This window comes from Hypanus sabinus, chromosome 3, assembly GCF_030144855.1.
Source record: "Hypanus sabinus isolate sHypSab1 chromosome 3, sHypSab1.hap1, whole genome shotgun sequence".
In the NCBI taxonomy this organism is placed as follows: Eukaryota; Metazoa; Chordata; class Chondrichthyes; order Myliobatiformes; family Dasyatidae; genus Hypanus; species Hypanus sabinus.
In genome coordinates this window covers 66,345,921-66,365,305 of record NC_082708.1, presented here as the reverse complement: position 1 = coordinate 66,365,305, position 19,385 = coordinate 66,345,921, and the positions used below count along the sequence as shown (strand labels likewise).

Here is a 19,385-nt window from a genome sequence, read left to right as displayed (position 1 = left end):
TGATGATGTCAAGTTGATTATGTGCTATTCAATACTGTTATCAAATTATGTTGAATTGGTCTATTCATTCTATGGTATTTTAAGTATTCCATTACTACTTCTTTAATGAGGGACTCCACCACTTACTTGACAACTGTTGACTTTCCTCATTGTTTTGCATTCACAAAAGTGAGAATGTTTAATGCTTGCCATATTTACACCTATTTTCCCCAGAGGATTGCCACCTGAGCTGTTTACTTGTTTCTCTGGACATTCTCCTTGGGCAGGGGCGTCAAACCTCTGGCACACACAAAACCTTTGTTAGTAGCAGGACAAAGTGACTTGCCTGAATTTTTAAACTCCACCAATAACCAAAAGATACACAATAATTACCTTTACTGCATTTAAGCAGCGATTATCCAAATCTCACACCAATCTGGTGCCAGTTAAACTGTTAGAAGAACATGATGTTCAATAACACATTTTTAAATCCTCACAGACCTGGTGGACATCTCAGTATTAGGATAGTAAATAGCTGGGCCAGTTGACATTGGCTTTGCTTTGCTTATATTTTTTCTTCTATCATTTGCGAGTGAACACAGGCTATTCAGCAATAAAATAGTAAATACAGTATGTAGTTTAGTGCCTCCATGAATATTCATGTAAGTTAGTGTTTTGAGTGATGAACTTGATCGTCTAATTATAGGAGTAGACTCTCCGATGAAACTAGTGTTACGTGCATAGCTCTCAAAACAACCAAATAATAAGTCAGATATAAATTCTTTGGGATCATTAGTACAGCAACAAACTCATTGAGAGCTAAGTGTGTTTCCCCATTTGTCTTATCTTTTGTGAGTATGTGCCAAAGCTTAAAATTTCAAGTTCATATTTCTTATGTTATATATGAGGTAATTCTATTTAAAATAATGTTATTTTCCATAGTCTGTTTAAAAGATTAATATTAATAACTTTTGAACATGCTTTCTAGAATGCTTCATTTGTTTAAACCAGTCCCAATTATACTTTTATTAACACTAAAACCATGAAAACGTGCAAATAAACATGACTCATCCTTAACCTTAAAAAAGCCCATAATTATAGTTAGTAACTAATTCATTAATGATAATCTCTGGTGAAAATTACTCTGCATGCAAGAGAAATTTTAGGAAGATTATCACCAATTTGGGCACACTTTCTCAAAAAGCTTTGCCATCCTGTCCTTGGCATTTCTAGCACTTTTTGTTTCCACTTGAGAAGTAAAGGAGTGACTTTAAATCTCATAAGTTTTAGGTGACACACCTAAGGCCACTTATGTCAGAAGGCTGTTTCTGGATTTCAGTTTGGCATTCAGCACTACTGTTCCACTGACCTTGGTAAACAATCACCTACTCCTCAGTCTGAGTACACCACTATGCCACTGGGTGTTTGATTTCCTAATCAATAGACGTCAGATAGTCAGGATGCACAACTGCATTCCTTCCCTATCATCCTCAGTATGGGTGCCCCAGTGCTGTCCACTTCATTCACACACCACTGCATGGCCAAACATGAGAATAATCACATTGTCAAGTTAGCTGATGGCATGACAGTTGTGGGGCTCATCACCAATATCTATGAGATGGCCTACAGAGAGGAGATGGAAGAGCTCGAGACTGGGTGTAAGGCAAATAACCTCTTCCTCAATGAAAAAGGATCAATATGTTCCCAGCATACATGATGAATAAACTCTTCTAGGGCTTTCAGCTAGGTACAGGTATCGATTATAACCGATGTTTCAATGTCAGGCTCAGCCATCTTCATTAAGGATGATGTCTGGGAATGTTTGGTCTGGTGGTATTTATACCCCCATAGTCCATCCCTCCTGATTTACTAGTCCTCATACAACCAGGTTTCTGCTCTTCCACCTTGTTTTCAATCGAATTCCAGTTCTTACTTACAGTGAGACCTTTGTCTTTGTTTAAATTATTTTCCTCTAGTTTTATTTCAATGGCTTCCTTTACCAATCAGTCTCAAAAGTCATTGGCATGGAACAGTAGTTTTGTGCCACCAAAGTCACTCCTACAGCCATTGCAAATGCAGTGTTCTTCTACCGCCGATTTCTCTGGTTAACCCAGAGACACCTCCTGTGCTCCTTGATGCGGATTTCCACCGTGTGTCCCATCTGGCCTAAATATGCTGCTCCGCATTCACAAGGAATCCTGTAAACACCAGCCAACCTGAGTTTCATGTTATCTTTGACCTGCATAAGCTGTGATTTGAGCTTCCTTATGGGTTTGGGGATGGTATTAATCTGATATTTCTTCAGGATCCTGGCGACCCTTCCGAAACCGAGGAAGTATAGGGAAGACAGATGGTAGTAACGGGTTCCTCCTCGTTGTTACGTTTCCTAGATTTTCCTGGTTGCATTCACAGTGGCCATAGGATTGACTTCAATGGCACAAAATTACTGTGCCCACCAATGGCTTCTGGAATCATCAACCAATCAGTAATGCATTCTGAGCTAAACCTGACAACATGCAATGTAAAAAAGGCACTTGCCATTTGAACAATGTGCTAAATTCCTGCCAAAAAATCAGCTTTCTGACAAATAGTAACTGGCAATAGTATATCTATTTTCATTTATTATACTAGTAAAAATATACTTGGTGTCACTTATGCTTTATTGTTTTAGTTGTTAAAATTAACATTTATACAGTTATTGAAATGTAGCTCAAGATTTATCACATCATTTACAAATCTGAATTTTCAGTTCTTTCTTTACAACATTGAACATAATAACATGGTATAGTTTTGTCTCCAGAGTTGGTTTATATCTTTTCTACGTACAAAAAAAATTCATACAAACCACCAAAGGAATCTGCAAAAAATGGAAGGGATACATACGCTTTGTCTTCTTTTGTTGTCAAACTCCAGTATTCCAGGAAGAGATTTAAGGCATTATTGACAAATGGAGCACTAACAAAAGAAATAAACTGTGCCTTCTGCATTAAAAAAGATGCTATACATGAGCAGTTATAAACTACCTACTGTTACTTGCTAGCTCATTACAAATATACTGAAAACGATCCACAAAGAGCACGGATTCCTTTTAAAGGACGACGTTGGTGAATGAATTTTTCAACAATAACTTGCTAGTATATACTAGTGAGAATCACAATTTAATGATTTAAATAACTTAATACTGATCATTCTATTCCAAACCACCTGGATCTGTGATAAGTTTTGCTCAATGGGACATTTTAACATCTGTAACTATATTATTAACCATACATACTGCAATTTGATGTAATAAAATATACAGCTCTCTCAATGCTAACCACTTGTGTTCAGTGCAAACCACCAAATGGATAAGGTGGTCATGGTTTTAAAATGCTTAAATAAATCCATTGAAAACAATAGCATTTCACTTTCTAACCTCACACAAACCAGGAATTTCAAGATCAATGATGGAAATCTGGGCTTCCTACTAAAATACAAGTATATTGATCAATGCTCCAGCATTCTAACTATTGCCTGTCATAATCACCATGTCATAGCAAACATCTGCTTTCCATTGCAGCTTTTTGAAAGAGCTGGAATTACACATCATCGGCTGAGGAAAGATGGATTTCTTACAGAATTATGTTTTGCAAGGAAAAGGATTTTACACTAATACAATCGATGTCCAAAAAATTAAACTATCTTTTTTTGACATGGTATTAAAAATAAAATTTAATAACATCATATATTGCTTTACTGTAAATTTTCAATATCTGGAAATTCAGTTGTTGAACTACATAGTCACTGATGTCATTTTAAATTAGGAGTGTTGATATTCAAAAATGAAAATTCCTACTGATAAAAGTTCAGTGCAACTTAATTATAATAAGAAGCCTTTGGGTAAAACCTGAAGAAAAAAATCTAATGCTTTATTTGTTTAATTTTTTTAATGAAATTCTTTTTGGCTGAAATACACATTTTAATACATTTACAGGAAAATTAACCATCTTCATTATAATTTTATTTTACACCAGAGTATGAAAAAGATGTCATTTAGAGGTAAAAAATATTCTTCAATAGGAGTCAGGGCTAAGACTTCATTAAGTTGCCAGCATGGATTGAAGTTTAGGATAAACATATCACTTGCAGAAATGAAATGAATAGGTCTTCAAATGATTTAAAATAATAGAGTACCTTAATATTTAAAAAAATTATATGTATTTAGCAATGCCAATTCATGTTGCAATTTACATTATAGGATATAAATTATTTTTGATTATATCTTGTTTATTTTATTCATCAATCAGCCATTGGCTAAATGATGAACCAATCACTGCAGACTTTTTAAAAATAATAAAAATCAATTTCAAAAAATTCCACTCACCATGGCTATATAAAATGGCCAATAACTTGCAAGTAAACAGTTGGTATAAGTGGAATTAATAGGATACCAAAATATCATATTTAAAATAACCAGCAAAAATTGCAACAAAATGAAATAATCAATTAATAGACCAATTAAATTTCCAAAGATTAAGTGCTTTATGCATTCACATTTTACATCAGAAGAGAGGTGCAATAGATAGCCCTTAAAGAAAATAACAAGAATAGCAATCACTTATTTCCCCTGCCCCCAACCACCCCCTTCTCCCCATCTGGGTGAAACACTAGAAATAATAACTTCCAGTGCTAAATGGGCCTACGAACCTGAACCATTCCAAAGAATGTCTTTCTTAACCCATCATAATCAGGAATGGAGTTCAAGTTCAAGTTCTGGTTTTACAAGAGTGTATCTTGGATCCAGTCTTGGGATGAATCCTTTAAAGTCCCTCGAAGCTTCAGTACCAAAAACGTCCAATGCCCTTCTGTTCATCAAAGCAAATCTGATTGAAGTAGAAATACATTTAAAAAATGCAAAAGTTATTTAATGTTGAGAAATTGAAAGCACATTTAAATATTATGTAACCATGCAGGAGTCAAGGCTGGGGCAGGAACAGAGGCTTGAACTGGACTTTGCAGGTATTGGCAGGAGGACAGATTGGAAGAGAGGTGGGTGGGGTTGAAGGCAGGGTGGGATTTCAGTCATGTAAGAGGAAAGGGAATAGTGGAAGGTGAGCTGAACAGGTTAGAGATAGCTGATGTTGGGCTGAGGGGTCTACGGCTGGATGATAGTGGCTGAAGGGGTTTAGGGGCAAGAGCGGCAAGTTATGCTGGTTTGAAGTGGAGGGGTTTTGAAGGAAGATTGGCAGGCAGTGTAATTGTAGAGGAGCAGATTTAAGATTTGCAAAGGACAGTGAAAATGCTTTGGAGCTACAGGTCAAAAAGCCTTGCTGACTTTAGTAGTTAGGCTGTTAAGAGTCCATTATAATAAGGTTTTGGGGTACTTAAGCACACGATGAAACAGGCTGAAGTCATCGTGGTTTCCAAAAATGGAAATCTTGTCTGATAAATCAGTTGGAATTATTTTGAAGAAATAACAGACACAATAGACAAGTGGGTATCAGTGGATGTCATTCATTTGGATTTTCAGAAAGCCTTTGACAAGGTGCCACAGATGAGGTGCTGAATGAGATAACAGCTCATGGTATTACAGGAAAGGTACTAGCATAGACAGAAGATTGGTTGACTGGCAGGAGAAGCAAAGAGTAGGAATAAAGGGAACTTTTCTGGTTGGCTGCCAGCTACTAATGGTGTTCCACAGGAGTCAGTATTGGGACCACTTCTATTCACGTTATATGTCAATAATCTAGATGACAGAACTGATAGCTTTGTGGTCTAGTTTGCGCATGATATGGGTTGAGAGGGAAAATAAATCAGCCACAATTGAATGGCACAACAGACTCAAAGGACCGAATGGCCGAGTTCTGCTCCTATGTTTTATGGTCTATAATTGCCTGGGCACTACAAGCCAGTTACTCCTGATAAACTTTTTTGAAATCTGTTTAACAGCCAGGAGATGCTAGCACTGAAACCTATGAACAATTACAGGATGGATGCTGATTTGACTTTTCCCTTGACTCTGGTGTCCAAAGTCAGTGGGCACAGTTTCAAAATGAAAGTTCGGTTATCATGGACAACAGTAAGGAGACTTCTTTTTCATCGAGTAAGTAGTTCTCTCCACAAATGGGCTGTGGAGTCTAAAAGTATGCAGTATATTGAACATAGAACTTGAAAGATTTTTGGATATTAAAAGAATCAAAAAATATGTGGTTAGTGGAGAAAAGTGGGAAAGGGTTAAAATAGCAACTAGGATTTTGCTGAAAAACAGAGAACGCACAAAGGGCTGAACAACTATTTCTCAGATTCTTTCTTTTGCTTCCTTTTATTATTAGGTGACTAGACTGTCCTATGAACACACAAAAAATGCTGGGGGAACTCAACAGGCCAGGCAATATCTATAGAAAAGTATAGTCAACAATTCAGGCCACGACCCTTATTGGCCCTCAGTGGCCAAAAAATATAATGGCATGTAAGCTTGAGTGACATTGCAGCTTTTTCCCAACAGTAGCTAGTAACTGGCATTATCAGAAGTAATCAACACTTCAATATGGCAAAATACCTGATAGCAATTATATCTTCAGCCACGAAGAGTATGATAGGTTAATATAAGGAACAAATAACATACATGAAATTGGCAGAGATTTCCAATTCATTCTGAAATGTAATGTGATTGCCTAACTATTTCTTTATGTATACCATCAATACAAAGATATTAACTCATCTTGGATACATAGTCTATTGAGTCTATATCACCAAGGAAAATATTCTACCTTAAACCCATTTCCAGCTCTTGGCCTATGTCTTGCAGGTTACAAATTTTAAGGGTACTTCGACATGCATTGAGAATTTCCATCTTCATCACCCTTTTAGGCAATGAATTTCTGATGCCACTCTCTAACACTTGTGCCTGTTATTTTAAATCTATACCTTTCGGTATTCACATTTTCGCTTCATTCCATTTTGCTGTCTCATAATTCTGCATTCTCATCATCAGTTTTCAATCTTTACTCAAAAATAATACATTATCCAGCCTGTTTTATTCCCCCTCTCTGGTATAATTGCATTTTTAAACAATTCCACCATAGTAATTTGAATTTCTATTTTGTTCTTCAATCAAAAATATACCATATAAGATTTTCATTTTTATCAATCTTATCTGCCTGTCCTAATAGATGGACAGCTCTGTGCACACCAACACCACCCTTGCTCGAGACATCTCAAAACCATTTGCTGTGAATACACACAAAACGCTGGAGGAACTCAGAAGGCCAGGCAATATCTATGGAAAAAAGTACAGTCTACATTTCAGGCCGAGATGGTTCTGCTAGAGGTGCAGAAGATGATGAGAGGCATTGATTGTGTGGATAGTCAGAGGCTTTTTCCCAGGGCTGAAATGGTTGCCACAAGAGGACACGAGTTTAAGGTGCTGGGGAGTAAGCACAGAGGAGATGTCAGGGTAAGTTTTTTATGCAAAGAGTGGTGAGTGCGTGGAATGGGCTGCCAGCAACGGTGGTGGAGGTGGATACGATAGAATCTTTTAAGAGACTTTTGGATTGGTACATGGCGCTTAGAAAAATAAAGGGCTAAGGGTAAGCCTAGCAATTTCTAAGATGAGGACTTGTTCGGAACAACTTTGTGGGCCGAAGGGCCTGTATTATGCTGTAGGTTTTCTATACCATACATTTACATCCATATAAAATAAATTTCAAGGGACCTGGCACTGTTTGTCGATAAGCCAACTGTAAACAACTTGACATTTTTTTAAAAACAGATTACTGACCTCTAATTTCTGCCAATGAGCCATTTTTAGATTTCATTTGCCATATTTTTGACTGAAGACCTTAGACTTATTACCCGTATTTCAAACAGAACCATTTCCTAAAGCCTTGTTACAAGTCACATAGCTCAAATATTGTACATCCTTGTTATCTACTTTAAAACATTCATTTAATCAGTCAATTACAAGTGACAAAAACTAACTGAAACACATACCTTCCTTTTGTAAGCCTCAACAGAAATTTCCAGTAGGAAGGCCGAAGGTTCTGAACTTCCATCACTGCCTACAAATGATGGGGGACGTTAATTAAAATTTTGAAATAATTCTTAATGAAATACAACATGAAACAAAACGAACAAACAGTTTCATGAAAAAGTTTGCAAACCCTTTGCAATTACCTGGTTTTCACCATTACTCATAAAATGTGGTCTGATCTTCATCCAAGTCATAATAATAGACAAATACAATCTGCCTAAACTAATGAAACACAAAAAATTGTACTTCTTTTCGTTAATACTGAGTACAACATTTAAACAATCAGTGTTTAGTTTCTGGGGTAATACTCCTCCAAAAGCTATTTGGAGTCAGGTGTTCCAATCAATGAGATGAGATTGGAGGTGTGGCTATTAGAGGTGCCCTGCCCTGTGAAAAAGACAGACAAAATCAGGTTACTGACAGAGCCTGCTCTTCTCAAGAAAAATCTGTTTATGTGCACCATGCCTCGATCAAAACAACATTCGGAGGACCTTAGAAGAAGAATTGTAGAGATGCAAGAAGCTGGAAAAGGCTACATTTTAAAGATCTGAGTGTTCATCAGTCCACAGTAAGAGGAATTGTCTACAAATGGAGGAAATTCAGTACTGTTGCTACTCCCCCTAGGAGTGGGCATCCTGCAAAGATCACACTGAGAGCACACCATGCAATCCTGAAGGAGGTGAAAAAGAACCCAAGGGTAACAGCAAAAGACCTGCAGAAATCTCCAGAACTTGCTAAAGTCTCTGTTCATGTGTCCACTATAAGAAAAACACTGAACAGGAATGGTGCTCATGGAAGGACACTACGAAGGAAACCATTGCTCTCCAAAAAAAAGCTGCACATCTCAAGTTTGCAAAAGACCATCTGGATGTTCTACAATGCTTCTGGGACAATGTTCTGTGGTCAGATGGCACAAAATTTGAACTTTTTGGCAGAAATGCACACCACTATGTTTGGAGAAAAAAGGCACTGCATACCAACACCAAAACCTCATCCCAACTGTGAAGCATGGTGGAAGGAGCACGATGGTTTGGGCTGCTTTGCTGCCTCAAGCCTGGACTTGCAATTGCAAAGGAAACTATGATTCAAAATTATACCAAGACATCTTACAGTAGAATGTCAGGGTAGCAGTTCGTCACCTGAAGTTTAATATAAGGTGGGTGACGCAACAAGACAATGATCCGAAACAACAAAAGTATGGTTTAATAAGAAGAAAACTCAAGTTTTGAAATGGGCACATCAGAGTCCAGACCTTAACCCAAATGAGATGCCGTGGCATGACCTGACGAGGGCTGTTTATGCAAGGTATCCCAGAATTATTGAAGAACTGAAACCGTTTTTGAAACGGGTGGTCTAAGTTCCACCTCACTGTTGTGTTGAGGTGAAGTCAAAACGGCACTACACGGCAACACCTTTGTTTGCATCTTCGGAAACAGTTCTATTTCTATCTTTGAAACTCTTTTTCTCGCCTTTTCCAGGGTCTTAAAAAGAACCTTACCTGAAGTTACACTCTGACTTTGGTTCTTTAATGGAATGGGACTTGCTCTCAGGGCCTCACGACCAGTCGCTTTTTGATATCCCAAGGATGCGGCCTGGAAGACTAGCATGCCTTCAGGGTTCCAGAATCCCGTGGCTCTGGGGACGTGCTGATTCTAAGCCCGGGCCCCTTACTGAAGGATTGTGGGAGAAGACAGAAGATCAGGAGCAGTGGGTTAGCTGTGGGGGGGGGGGGGGGGGTGCACGCCCAGAGAGCTGCACCTTTTTGGTGCCGACTCTCTGGGTGCAGAGCTCAGGAAAACCAATGCACCAGACTTTTAACATCATAAGTCAGCAAGTTGTTTGCTATGTCTCCCCTCTTACTGTGAAACAGGGACACCTCCATTTCCCTTATTGGTTGGAGGGGAGAGAGAGAGACACTGTGGAGTGTTGAATTGTGGTGTGTGGGGGGGGTGGAGGTTGTTTCTTTGCTGCTGCTTGTGCGTGGGAGGGAGGGGGAGAGCGGAGTGGACTTTGGGGTTCTAACATTTTAACTGTTATTCATTCTTTGGGGGCACTCCTGTGTTTTTGTGAATGTTTGTGAAGAAAACAATTTCAGGATGTATATTGTATGCATTTCTCTAACATTATATGTATCTATTGAAACTTACTGATCAGCAGTTACAGGAAACATTTAGTGGAGGTTTTTGCTACTAAAGGAGGCTCCAGCAGTTATTAAATACAGAGGTTCACATACATTTTCCAGCTTGGACTGTGAATGATTAAATAATGTGTTCAATAAAAACATGAGAAGTACAATTGTTTGTGTGTTATTAGATTAGGCAGATTGTGTTTGTCTATTATTTTGACTTAGATGAAGATCAGACCATATTTTATGAGTAATTAACACAGAAAACCAGGTATTTGCAAAGGGTTCACAAACTTTTTCTTGCAACTTCACAGATATATTGTTGAATCACAATTTAATGACTTAATCCCACAATCAGACTTTTCAAAACTGTACATCTGACAAGCATACCACATTAATTTTTCTGTATTAACTATTTAATAAATCCCCTTTTTCATTATCTACTAAGGGAAATTTTTCTAAGTAATATTCAGTTTAACAACCATATATGATTGAAAATGAACTTAATGTCAGGTTTTATATGCAATTCGCTCCTGCACTCTTTGTGATAATCTTGTTCCATCACCTCTGATCAATTTTCCTTTCTTTAACTTTTCCCAGAGTATGTGCAGTCTCCAGGTTACATGCAAGGGAGCCATTCCTGATGTTGGCAAGCTAATTTCTCCATAAGTCAGTTTTCCTTTGTGGTCCAAATCATTTTGCTCTATATACACTTGATATATTTCTTTCATTTCATTGAATAATCACTTCACACAATTGAACTAATGGAATAAATACTGTGTCTTGCTATTATTGAATATTATGAAACATTATTTTTGCTAGCTTATAAAATACTTTAAAATGTGAAATACTTAAAGATGCATGGCAGAAATTGTGCAGAGTCTGATTTCCATAAGTCTGGTCACTTGTAACCCAAAGAGATCTTCAGGTTCAAAATCAGAATCAGAATTAGAATCAGGTTTAATATCAAATGTTCAAAGGTTCCTTTATTATCACAGTAAACACTGAGATTCGTCTTCTCCAGATAGCCACGAAACAAAGAAAATCATGGTGATTGTTCAAAGAAAAACATCAAACCCAACTCCCCCCACCCCGCACAAAAAGGAATGGCAATCTGATTATCAACCCCCAAACACCTTCCCCTTGCACAAAAAAAACTAACAAAACGTGACAAGTGGCAACAAGAACGTCCACCTTCAAACCCCAGCCCCGGCACAAAAAAACAAAAGACTCAAAATATGCCAACAAGAAAGAATGGGTGAAAACACAGAATATAACAAACATAAGAATGGAAAAAGTCCATAGTTTAATCAATAACGCAGAACCTCAGTACCATCCTCTGACAGCATCGAGAGAGAGACACTGCTCGAATGCAGAGGGGTATCCTCTGGCAACAACGAGCAATAGGCTGCCAGACAGTCTTCTTCTCTGGCAGCAGGGAGGTAACCAAAACGCTTGCAGTCAGCACTGAACCCTTCCACATTCACCTTCCACATTCGCCTCTATGTTTCAATCTTCCTCGCCGCTTTAATTGGTGATTAGTGGACGCTTTAATCAGTGAAATGGAGTCAATCGTTGTCTCTGAGCTTCACCTCGAGGCCACTCAAGCTCACTCACTTCCTGGAATCTACTCAGACTAGATCACACAATCAATCTCCAAACTGTAAATCACAAGCTCCTAACAGTTCCAGAAATGCATTTAAAATCAAAAGCAGACATAAGAGAAATACACAGATAGAGAACATAATAAAAAAACTATAAATCACAATTAAAAATATGTATATAAATTAAATTAGTGCATAAAGAAAGCAAAAAAAGGAAAACAAATATTGAGGTAATGTACGAGTTCATTGTCTGTTCAGAAATCTGATTGTGGTGGGGAGTAAGTTGTTCCTAATACATTGAGTCTTCAGTCTCCTATACCTCCTCCTTGATGGTAACAATGAGAAGAGGGTATCACGTTTTGAAGATATCTTTGATGCTGGGGAGGTTTGTGCTCATGATGGAGCTGGCCTCAGTTTGCAATTTTCTGCAGCAGAGGCCTCTTCATATTGACAGTGACCAGTTAGAATGCTCTCCACAGTAGATCTGCAGAAATTTACAAGAGTCTTTGGTACTATACCAAGTCTCCTCAAACACCTAATGAACTATAGCTGCTGTAGTACCTTCTTTGTAATTGCATCAATATGTTGGCCACCGGGTAGACCTTCAGAGATGTTGACATCCAAGAATTTGAAACTACTCACCCTTTCCACTGCTGATCCCTCAGTGAGCACTGGTATGTGTTCCCTTGGCTTCCGCATCCTGAAATCCACAACCAAGTTCCTTGGTCTTACTGATGTTGAGTGCCAGGTTAGTGTTTTGACACCATTCAACCAGCTGATCTATCTCACCCCTCTTATACACCTCCTTGACACCATCTGAAATTCTGCCAACAATAGTGGTGTCATTAGCAAATTTATAAATGCTCTTAAAGCTACACCTAGCTACACAGTTGTAGGTGTAGAGAGAGTAGAACAGTGGATTAAGTATGCATCCTTGAGATGTGCCAGTGTTGACTGTCAGTGAGGAGGAGATGCTATTTCCAATCTGCATTAGGGTTAGGGTCTCCCAGTGAGGAAGTCAGTTATCCAGTTGCAGAGAAATATACCAAGGCCCAGGTTTTGGAGCTTGCTGATTAGAACTGAGGGTATCAGTGTGTTGAATGATGAGCTATGATCAATAAACAGCAGCCTGACATAGGTATTGTTATTGTCCAAATAATCCAAGGCCGAGTGAGAGCCAGTGAGATTGCATCTGCTGTAGACCTATTGTAGTGACAAACAAATTACAGTTGGTCTGAGTTCTTGCATAGGCAAGTGTTGATTCTGGGCATGACCAACCTGTCAAAGCACTTCATCACAGTAGATGTGAGCGGTACCATGCAACAGTCATTAAGGTAGCTCAGTCAGCTCTTCTTGGGCACTGGTATGATTGTCACTCTTTTGAAGCAGGTGGAACCTCTGACTGTAGCAGTGAGAAAATGAAGATGTTCTTGAACATTACAGCCACTTGGTCGGCATAGGTTTTCAGTGCCCTGCCAGGTACACCATCTGGGCCTGATGCCCTGTGAGGGTTCACCCTCATGAAAGCTGTTCTGACATCGGCCTCTGAGACAGGGATTACAGGGTCACCAGATGGTGCAGGGATTTGCACAGGTGTAGTGTTATTCTCCCTTTCAAAGTTAAGCTCATCTGGGAGTGAAGCATCACCGCCATTCATGGTGTTAGGTTTCACCTTGTAGGAAGTAATAGTCTGGAAACCCTGCAGAGCTGACATGCATGAAATTTCATCTAATTTCAATTTGAATTTCTTAATCACTCCTAAAACAGTTTTCTGAACAGAATTAGCCCCTCATCAGACTATGAATGTCCTGGTTCATCCACGGTTTTTGATTTGAGTATGTCCAGTACGTTCTCAAAGGCTTTCACTCACCCACACAGGTCTTGAAGTTGGTGACAACTCTGATGTACTTATTCAGTTCTGAAGGTGAATTCCTGAATATTGTCCAGTCCACCAACTCAAAGCAATTCTGTAAGCATTCCTTGACCTATCTTGACCATACCTTCTTGGTCCTCACCATTGGTGCTGAAGTTTTTACTCTCTGCCTGTATGCCAGGAGTAGAAGTACAGCCAAATGATTGGACCTTCCAAAGTGTGGGCTTGCGATGGCATGGCAAGCATTTTTGATGGTGCTATAACTGTGGTCAAATGTGTTGGCTCCTCTGGTTCCACAGGTGACATGTGCTGTACTATTCTATGTTGGTGGTATTTGTTCAGAGACTTCTTCAAGCTGGCCTGGTTAAAATCCTCGCACAATGATAGGAAAGGCATCAGGGTGTGTTGTTTCGTGACTGCTGATTATGGTGCTAAGTTCCTCCAGTGCCTGCTTGTCGTTAGCTTGAGGTAGGATGTACACCACTACCAGGGTGATAGCGGTAAACTCCACTGGCAGATAAAATGGACAACATGTGACCGCCACATGTTCCAGGTCGGGTGAGCAGGACTGAGACCGTCTGGTCTGTGCATCACTGAGTTAATCATGAAGCATATTCTCCCTCCTCTTGCTTTAAAAGACTTAGCTGATCTACCTTTATCTATCGGGCTGCAGTGCTGTGTCCACAATGGAGAAGGTGAATAACATACACAAAATGCTGGAGGAACTCAGCAAGCCAGGCAGCATCTACAGAAAAGAATATAGTCAACATTTCAGGCCAAAACTGTTGGCAGGACTGAAGAGTTTCCAGCATCTTCAGATTTCTTCTTGTTTGTGAATGGAGGAGGTGAACCATGAAGCAAAATACACAGCAGTTCCTGGTGTCCCTCTGGTACTGCAATCTGGCTCTGAAGTTCCAATTTTATTTTTGAGAGACTGTACATTCACCAGCAGGGTAATCGGGAGTAAGAGTCCAAGCCCTCTGCATTTCAAGCATACCTGTAGACCAGAGTGTCTTCCCCACTTCTGTTTTCTTAAAGGGGGACTGCACTCGCAACCTTAGCCTGCCACCTGGGCTCTGTCAATTCTGTGGATCAATAGATTTTTTTAAAACATCTTAGAAAGATGTTGTTTACTGAAGCACCTATGGCTGTAACTGTGGATTTTGCCTGTAGTAGTTCTAAAAGGGAACATTCAATGACTCTCATCAGAGCTGCATGCACAGTGTCGCCATCTTCAAAGCCTTATACTATTGTACTTGTATTGCTGTTTTAAAGAGGAATCTGGATGAGGATAGTATATCCTGCTCTTTGTTCTGCACCCCTTTTGCTTTCCAAGGATCAATCAGAGCTAGAACACAATGAGAGAAGTTGTTTCCTGTTTTCTATCACTTCATGGTATAGTTCAAGTTACAGAATGCCATCCCTGAAAATCTTTTGGTTCTAAGCATCTACTAAGAGTGAAATGCAACAAATATATAGCTAAAAACTATCAGGTCATTTAGTAGTACCTACTACATTCCTTTACCTGTTCTCATACTCCGCCAGAAAGCAAAGAGCTGTTGATTCTCATTAGAAAAGATTGTACTTGATGCAGGAACATAACTTTGAATGGATTTGGGCAGTGGCATGGTGATGTGGTTAGCACTCAATTTTACAGTACCAATTTCAGATAATGCGTCCTTTTGCACAGTACACTTTTTGTTATCCCATCACTCTCCTCACATCCTTTACCAGAGCTTTCTGAGCATGCTTGGAGAGCCTTTGTAGATATCCATCACCTCTCTCAAGGATTGCAGTGTTGAGTTCACTAACAGATTATCCATCACTTTCCCATGTCTGCTGTCCAGGAGCTTCCAAATTACACCTACAATGCAACTCGCCTTTGTGAAATGGAGGAGAATGACTTTAAAAATTGCAGACTAACTTTAACCAGAATTTACTATTCATAATACTGACTCTCCACTGAAGAATCCAACTAATGAGCAACACTGGCTGAAAGGTAAAATATATTAAAGTTAGTGGCAACATAAAGTAGTTATCATCTTTGTAACAAACGGTGGGTGCTATTCAGTGCTGCCAATATGCATATAGAACAGCTTAGCAGACGGACTGAAAATGATAACAAGCCATGAATGCATTACATAAATTAATATTAATTGCAAGAGTTCATGAAGTACAGGCAAGTCATCACATTGCATCCAGGTATCTGAAATGTTATCTTCACCAATTCTATTTGGAGTATATATGGAAATATTCTGCCCGATCAACATTTTTAAGTCACATTAGGTAATACGGTAGCTCCAGCTGAGTAGAAAAACAATAAGAGTTTTTTAAAATAAAAATGCACTCATAAACCTGCTGTATTGGCTGATACTTACCGCTTGAAAACATACAGCTGTAGAAATTGCATAGATAATGGTGTCTGCACGTGCAACGTATGGACATTTTCCTGCTTCAATGCCTTTGAAGTACAATGTCTGTCAACAAAGATGAGTATTAATTGATTAGACTAATCAGATCAATTTATTTTAATATTAGCATAAATGAATTATAATACACAATAAAGGTAGCATTCCAACAATGTCGATAAAAAATAATAACCTGCAATACTTTATATATTTGAATATCACAAATATTGCTGGTGTTCCCTTTGGGTGAAAAACAAAAATAAAAATAATAGCATTCAAAATTATTGTACTGCAGGAAGGCCAGAGTTAATGTTACCACAAAGAAAGATTAAATTTACCCCCGGGTCATTCCTTTGAATCTGAGCATAGATTTACGAACTCTGATTGTAACAGTAAGTGTGACCAAAGCAGTCTCCATGTACCAAAGACAGGAAAAGTAAAATAACTAGGGCTCTTACTTTTCATAGCTATTCTACAAAAGAATACATAAGTAGATATTGAAAGGGATAATTCTAACATTAACGAAGAATCAATAGCTGTCAGACACACTATCATAACATCCAGCAATTCAAATAAAGAAAGCTTGCAGTAAAGAAAACCTATTGGGTCATTTGAGTTGCTAAAGATGCAGTAAATATAATTCAAACATAGATTGTTGGGTCACAAAACTCTAAAACAGAAATAAGCCCATAACCCTTCTCCACTGTTCAGTACTTCAATACTCTACTAATCAATCTTCCCAGCCTATTGTACCCTTACTGTTAAAAGTATTTCAGTCTCATTCCAGAACATGGAGACAAGAGACTGAAAATGTTGAAAATGGAGTACAAAGATTGAACTGCCAGAAGATCGAGCAGCATCTGTAAGGCAAGGTCTGATAGAAGTTTTGCATTGAGATCCCACAGTAGGACTAAGGGTGTACAGGGAAGATAGCCAGTAGGTAGAAGTAAAAGCCATCTACCCATCTTTTCTCCTTGCCTTATTCCACCTATGCCTCGTCCTCATCATTTCCTCTCACTTCTACATACTGGTTATCTTTTCTCATTCCTGATTAGGGAACTTGACCCAGAACATCAACAATTTTGTTGCCTCCACAAATACTGCTTGCTTGACCCATTGCGTATTCCACTGGTTTGCTTTTTGCTTCAGTCCACAACATATTCAATGTTTGAGTACACATAGTCCATTGACATACAGAGTTCCAGAGTGACAGTACTTCGAATTTTCTCCCCATCCCTATTAAGTAGCTAATCCCTTTGCTTTAAACAAGCCCAATTTGGCAATCTCTAGCCCAGTGGTCCCCAAAGCACGTGCTATTGGGCCACGAGGAAACATTATGATTTGGCGATATGAAACAATATGAGTCAGCTGCATCTTTCCTCATTCCCTGTCACGCCCACTGTTGAACTTGAACGCACGCGAGGTGATCAGTCGCCTAAATGCAGTGATACCCTCACACCAGGGATCACTGGTTGGCCTCAGGTAACCGGCCAGAAGCGCCGTTGCTACTGGCCTGGAGCGCGGACAGATGGGCACCACCTCTAAACCTGTTTAGCACACCGAATGCACATGGGGAACCCAGTGCTGAAATATTCGCAAACAACCTAATTCAGGCTCAGGGTTTTGTAAGTAGCAGAGCAGCTACCTTGCTGCGATCTACTGAAAGTCATCCCTCCAGCCAAACTTTTGTCAGCCGATAGATCCTACCTACCTGCAAGGGGGGGCGGGCACGCACCCTGTCGCTCTCCTCCTCGCTCTCTCCAGACTGTGACCACCGCGGCCCCGATATGGGGACCTCTGGACCTTACCTTGTCCTCTTACCCCACCCACGACCAGTCACACCTGGCCAAGGCACCTGGTGGCGGGCAGGCGGGAAGCTGGAGTTTGGGCCCGGAGGCTGTCTAATGAGGTAATGAAGCCCTCAAAACTGCTTTGGTACCTTAAGTCCAAGCACCCTGCACTTAAATACAAACCCATTGAGTTATTTTGAGCGGAAAAGATGTGAGCAAGCGGGACAGAAGGAAGTGCTGATAGCCACGAAAACTAAATTTCGGAATAGACTGGACATAGGGAACCCCCTTCGACTATTGCTGTATTCCAGTCGTGATTAAGACCACCCCACCCCCCACCCCGCTGTCAGCCGGTCCGCAAGAATATTGTCAATATTAAACCGGTCCGTGGTGCCAAAAACGTTGGTGACCCCTGCTCTAGCCTGAGTAAACAGACTCTGCTCACCCTGTCAATTCTGTTGAATACATTTTTCAGCAACATCATCTCTCATTCTTATAAATTGCAGTGAATATTGGTATGTTTTACTCATTCCTGGAGGAAATTTAGCAAATAGAACCAGCACTCCTTCTAAATAGGGTGCAGAGGTCAAAATCATAGTACACCAAATGAAGTCTTTCTAAAGTCCAGTAAACATCAGTGAGACTTTATTAACATTTGTGTTCTATCCCCCCTTGAAATAAAAGCACAACATACAATATGCCATCCATATTTCCTGCTGTATGCATGTTTATGTGTTGATCTCATGAACCACCATACCATGATCCTTCTGTAAACTTTCACCAACTTCTCAACATTTGAAAGTAATCTTCTGATTTTCTATTCTTCTTTCCAAAGTGATTGACATTTACATATTATACCGCTTTTGCCTCTTTTTACTCATTTACTTAACATGTCTGTACCCTGATGCCCTCCTCATTACTCATTATGCTTTGGATTAACAGAAAGCCTGGACATCGTAATCTTTGTCTTTTCACAGACATCCTTAATGTAGATGGTGAGTCGTTGAGGACCCAGTAATGAACCTTCTAATACTCAGCAGTAACAGGTCTCTGGCTGGAAAAAAAACTATTTTGTGTTCTTCCTTTCCCCTAGCTTTTAAACAAATCTCTGTCCACAATAATATGCTTTCCCTTATTTAACGTGATAATCAATTACTTTTGAAAATCCATCCACTAGTTCCCTCGTCACTATTCTGACAATTGAATCTTCAAAACAAAATGGATTTATTGAATACGATTTCCTTCATGGAAGTATGTTAATTCTGACTAATCTTATAATTTCCTTACTACGTTGATATTATATCCATAACAAAATGGTCTTGACAATTATAGAGCAAACACGAGGAAATCTGCAGATGCTGGAAATTCAAACAACACACACAAAATGCTGGTGGAACACAGCAGGCCAGCAGCATCTATAAGGGGAAGCACTGTTGATGTTTCGGGCTGAGACTGTTTGTCAGGACAGTTGTTGACAATTATAGACCTTGTTATCTCCTCGTTTCCTCTCTTTCTCCTTTCTTGAACAGCATTTCTACATTTGCTGACTTTTGATCTACTTGGACTGCTACAGAATCTGGGACAGTTTGTAAGGC

General features: G+C 39.3%; 1 protein-coding gene across 1 annotated transcript in view; it reads right to left on the bottom strand.

Annotated features, from left to right (window-relative positions):
* Positions 1-2,631: 2,631 nt before the first annotated feature.
* Positions 2,632-19,385, bottom strand: part of tmem135 (transmembrane protein 135) — a 391,315-nt gene continuing 374,561 nt past the window's right edge. The window contains exons 13-15 of the mRNA XM_059964593.1: positions 15,971-16,069; positions 7,951-8,018; positions 2,632-4,841 (exon numbers count right to left, since the gene is read on the bottom strand). Coding sequence (XP_059820576.1) covers positions 4,706-4,841; positions 7,951-8,018; positions 15,971-16,069 — 303 coding nt within the window. The 3' untranslated portion in view covers positions 2,632-4,705. The remainder of the gene's footprint in view (positions 4,842-7,950; positions 8,019-15,970; positions 16,070-19,385) is intronic.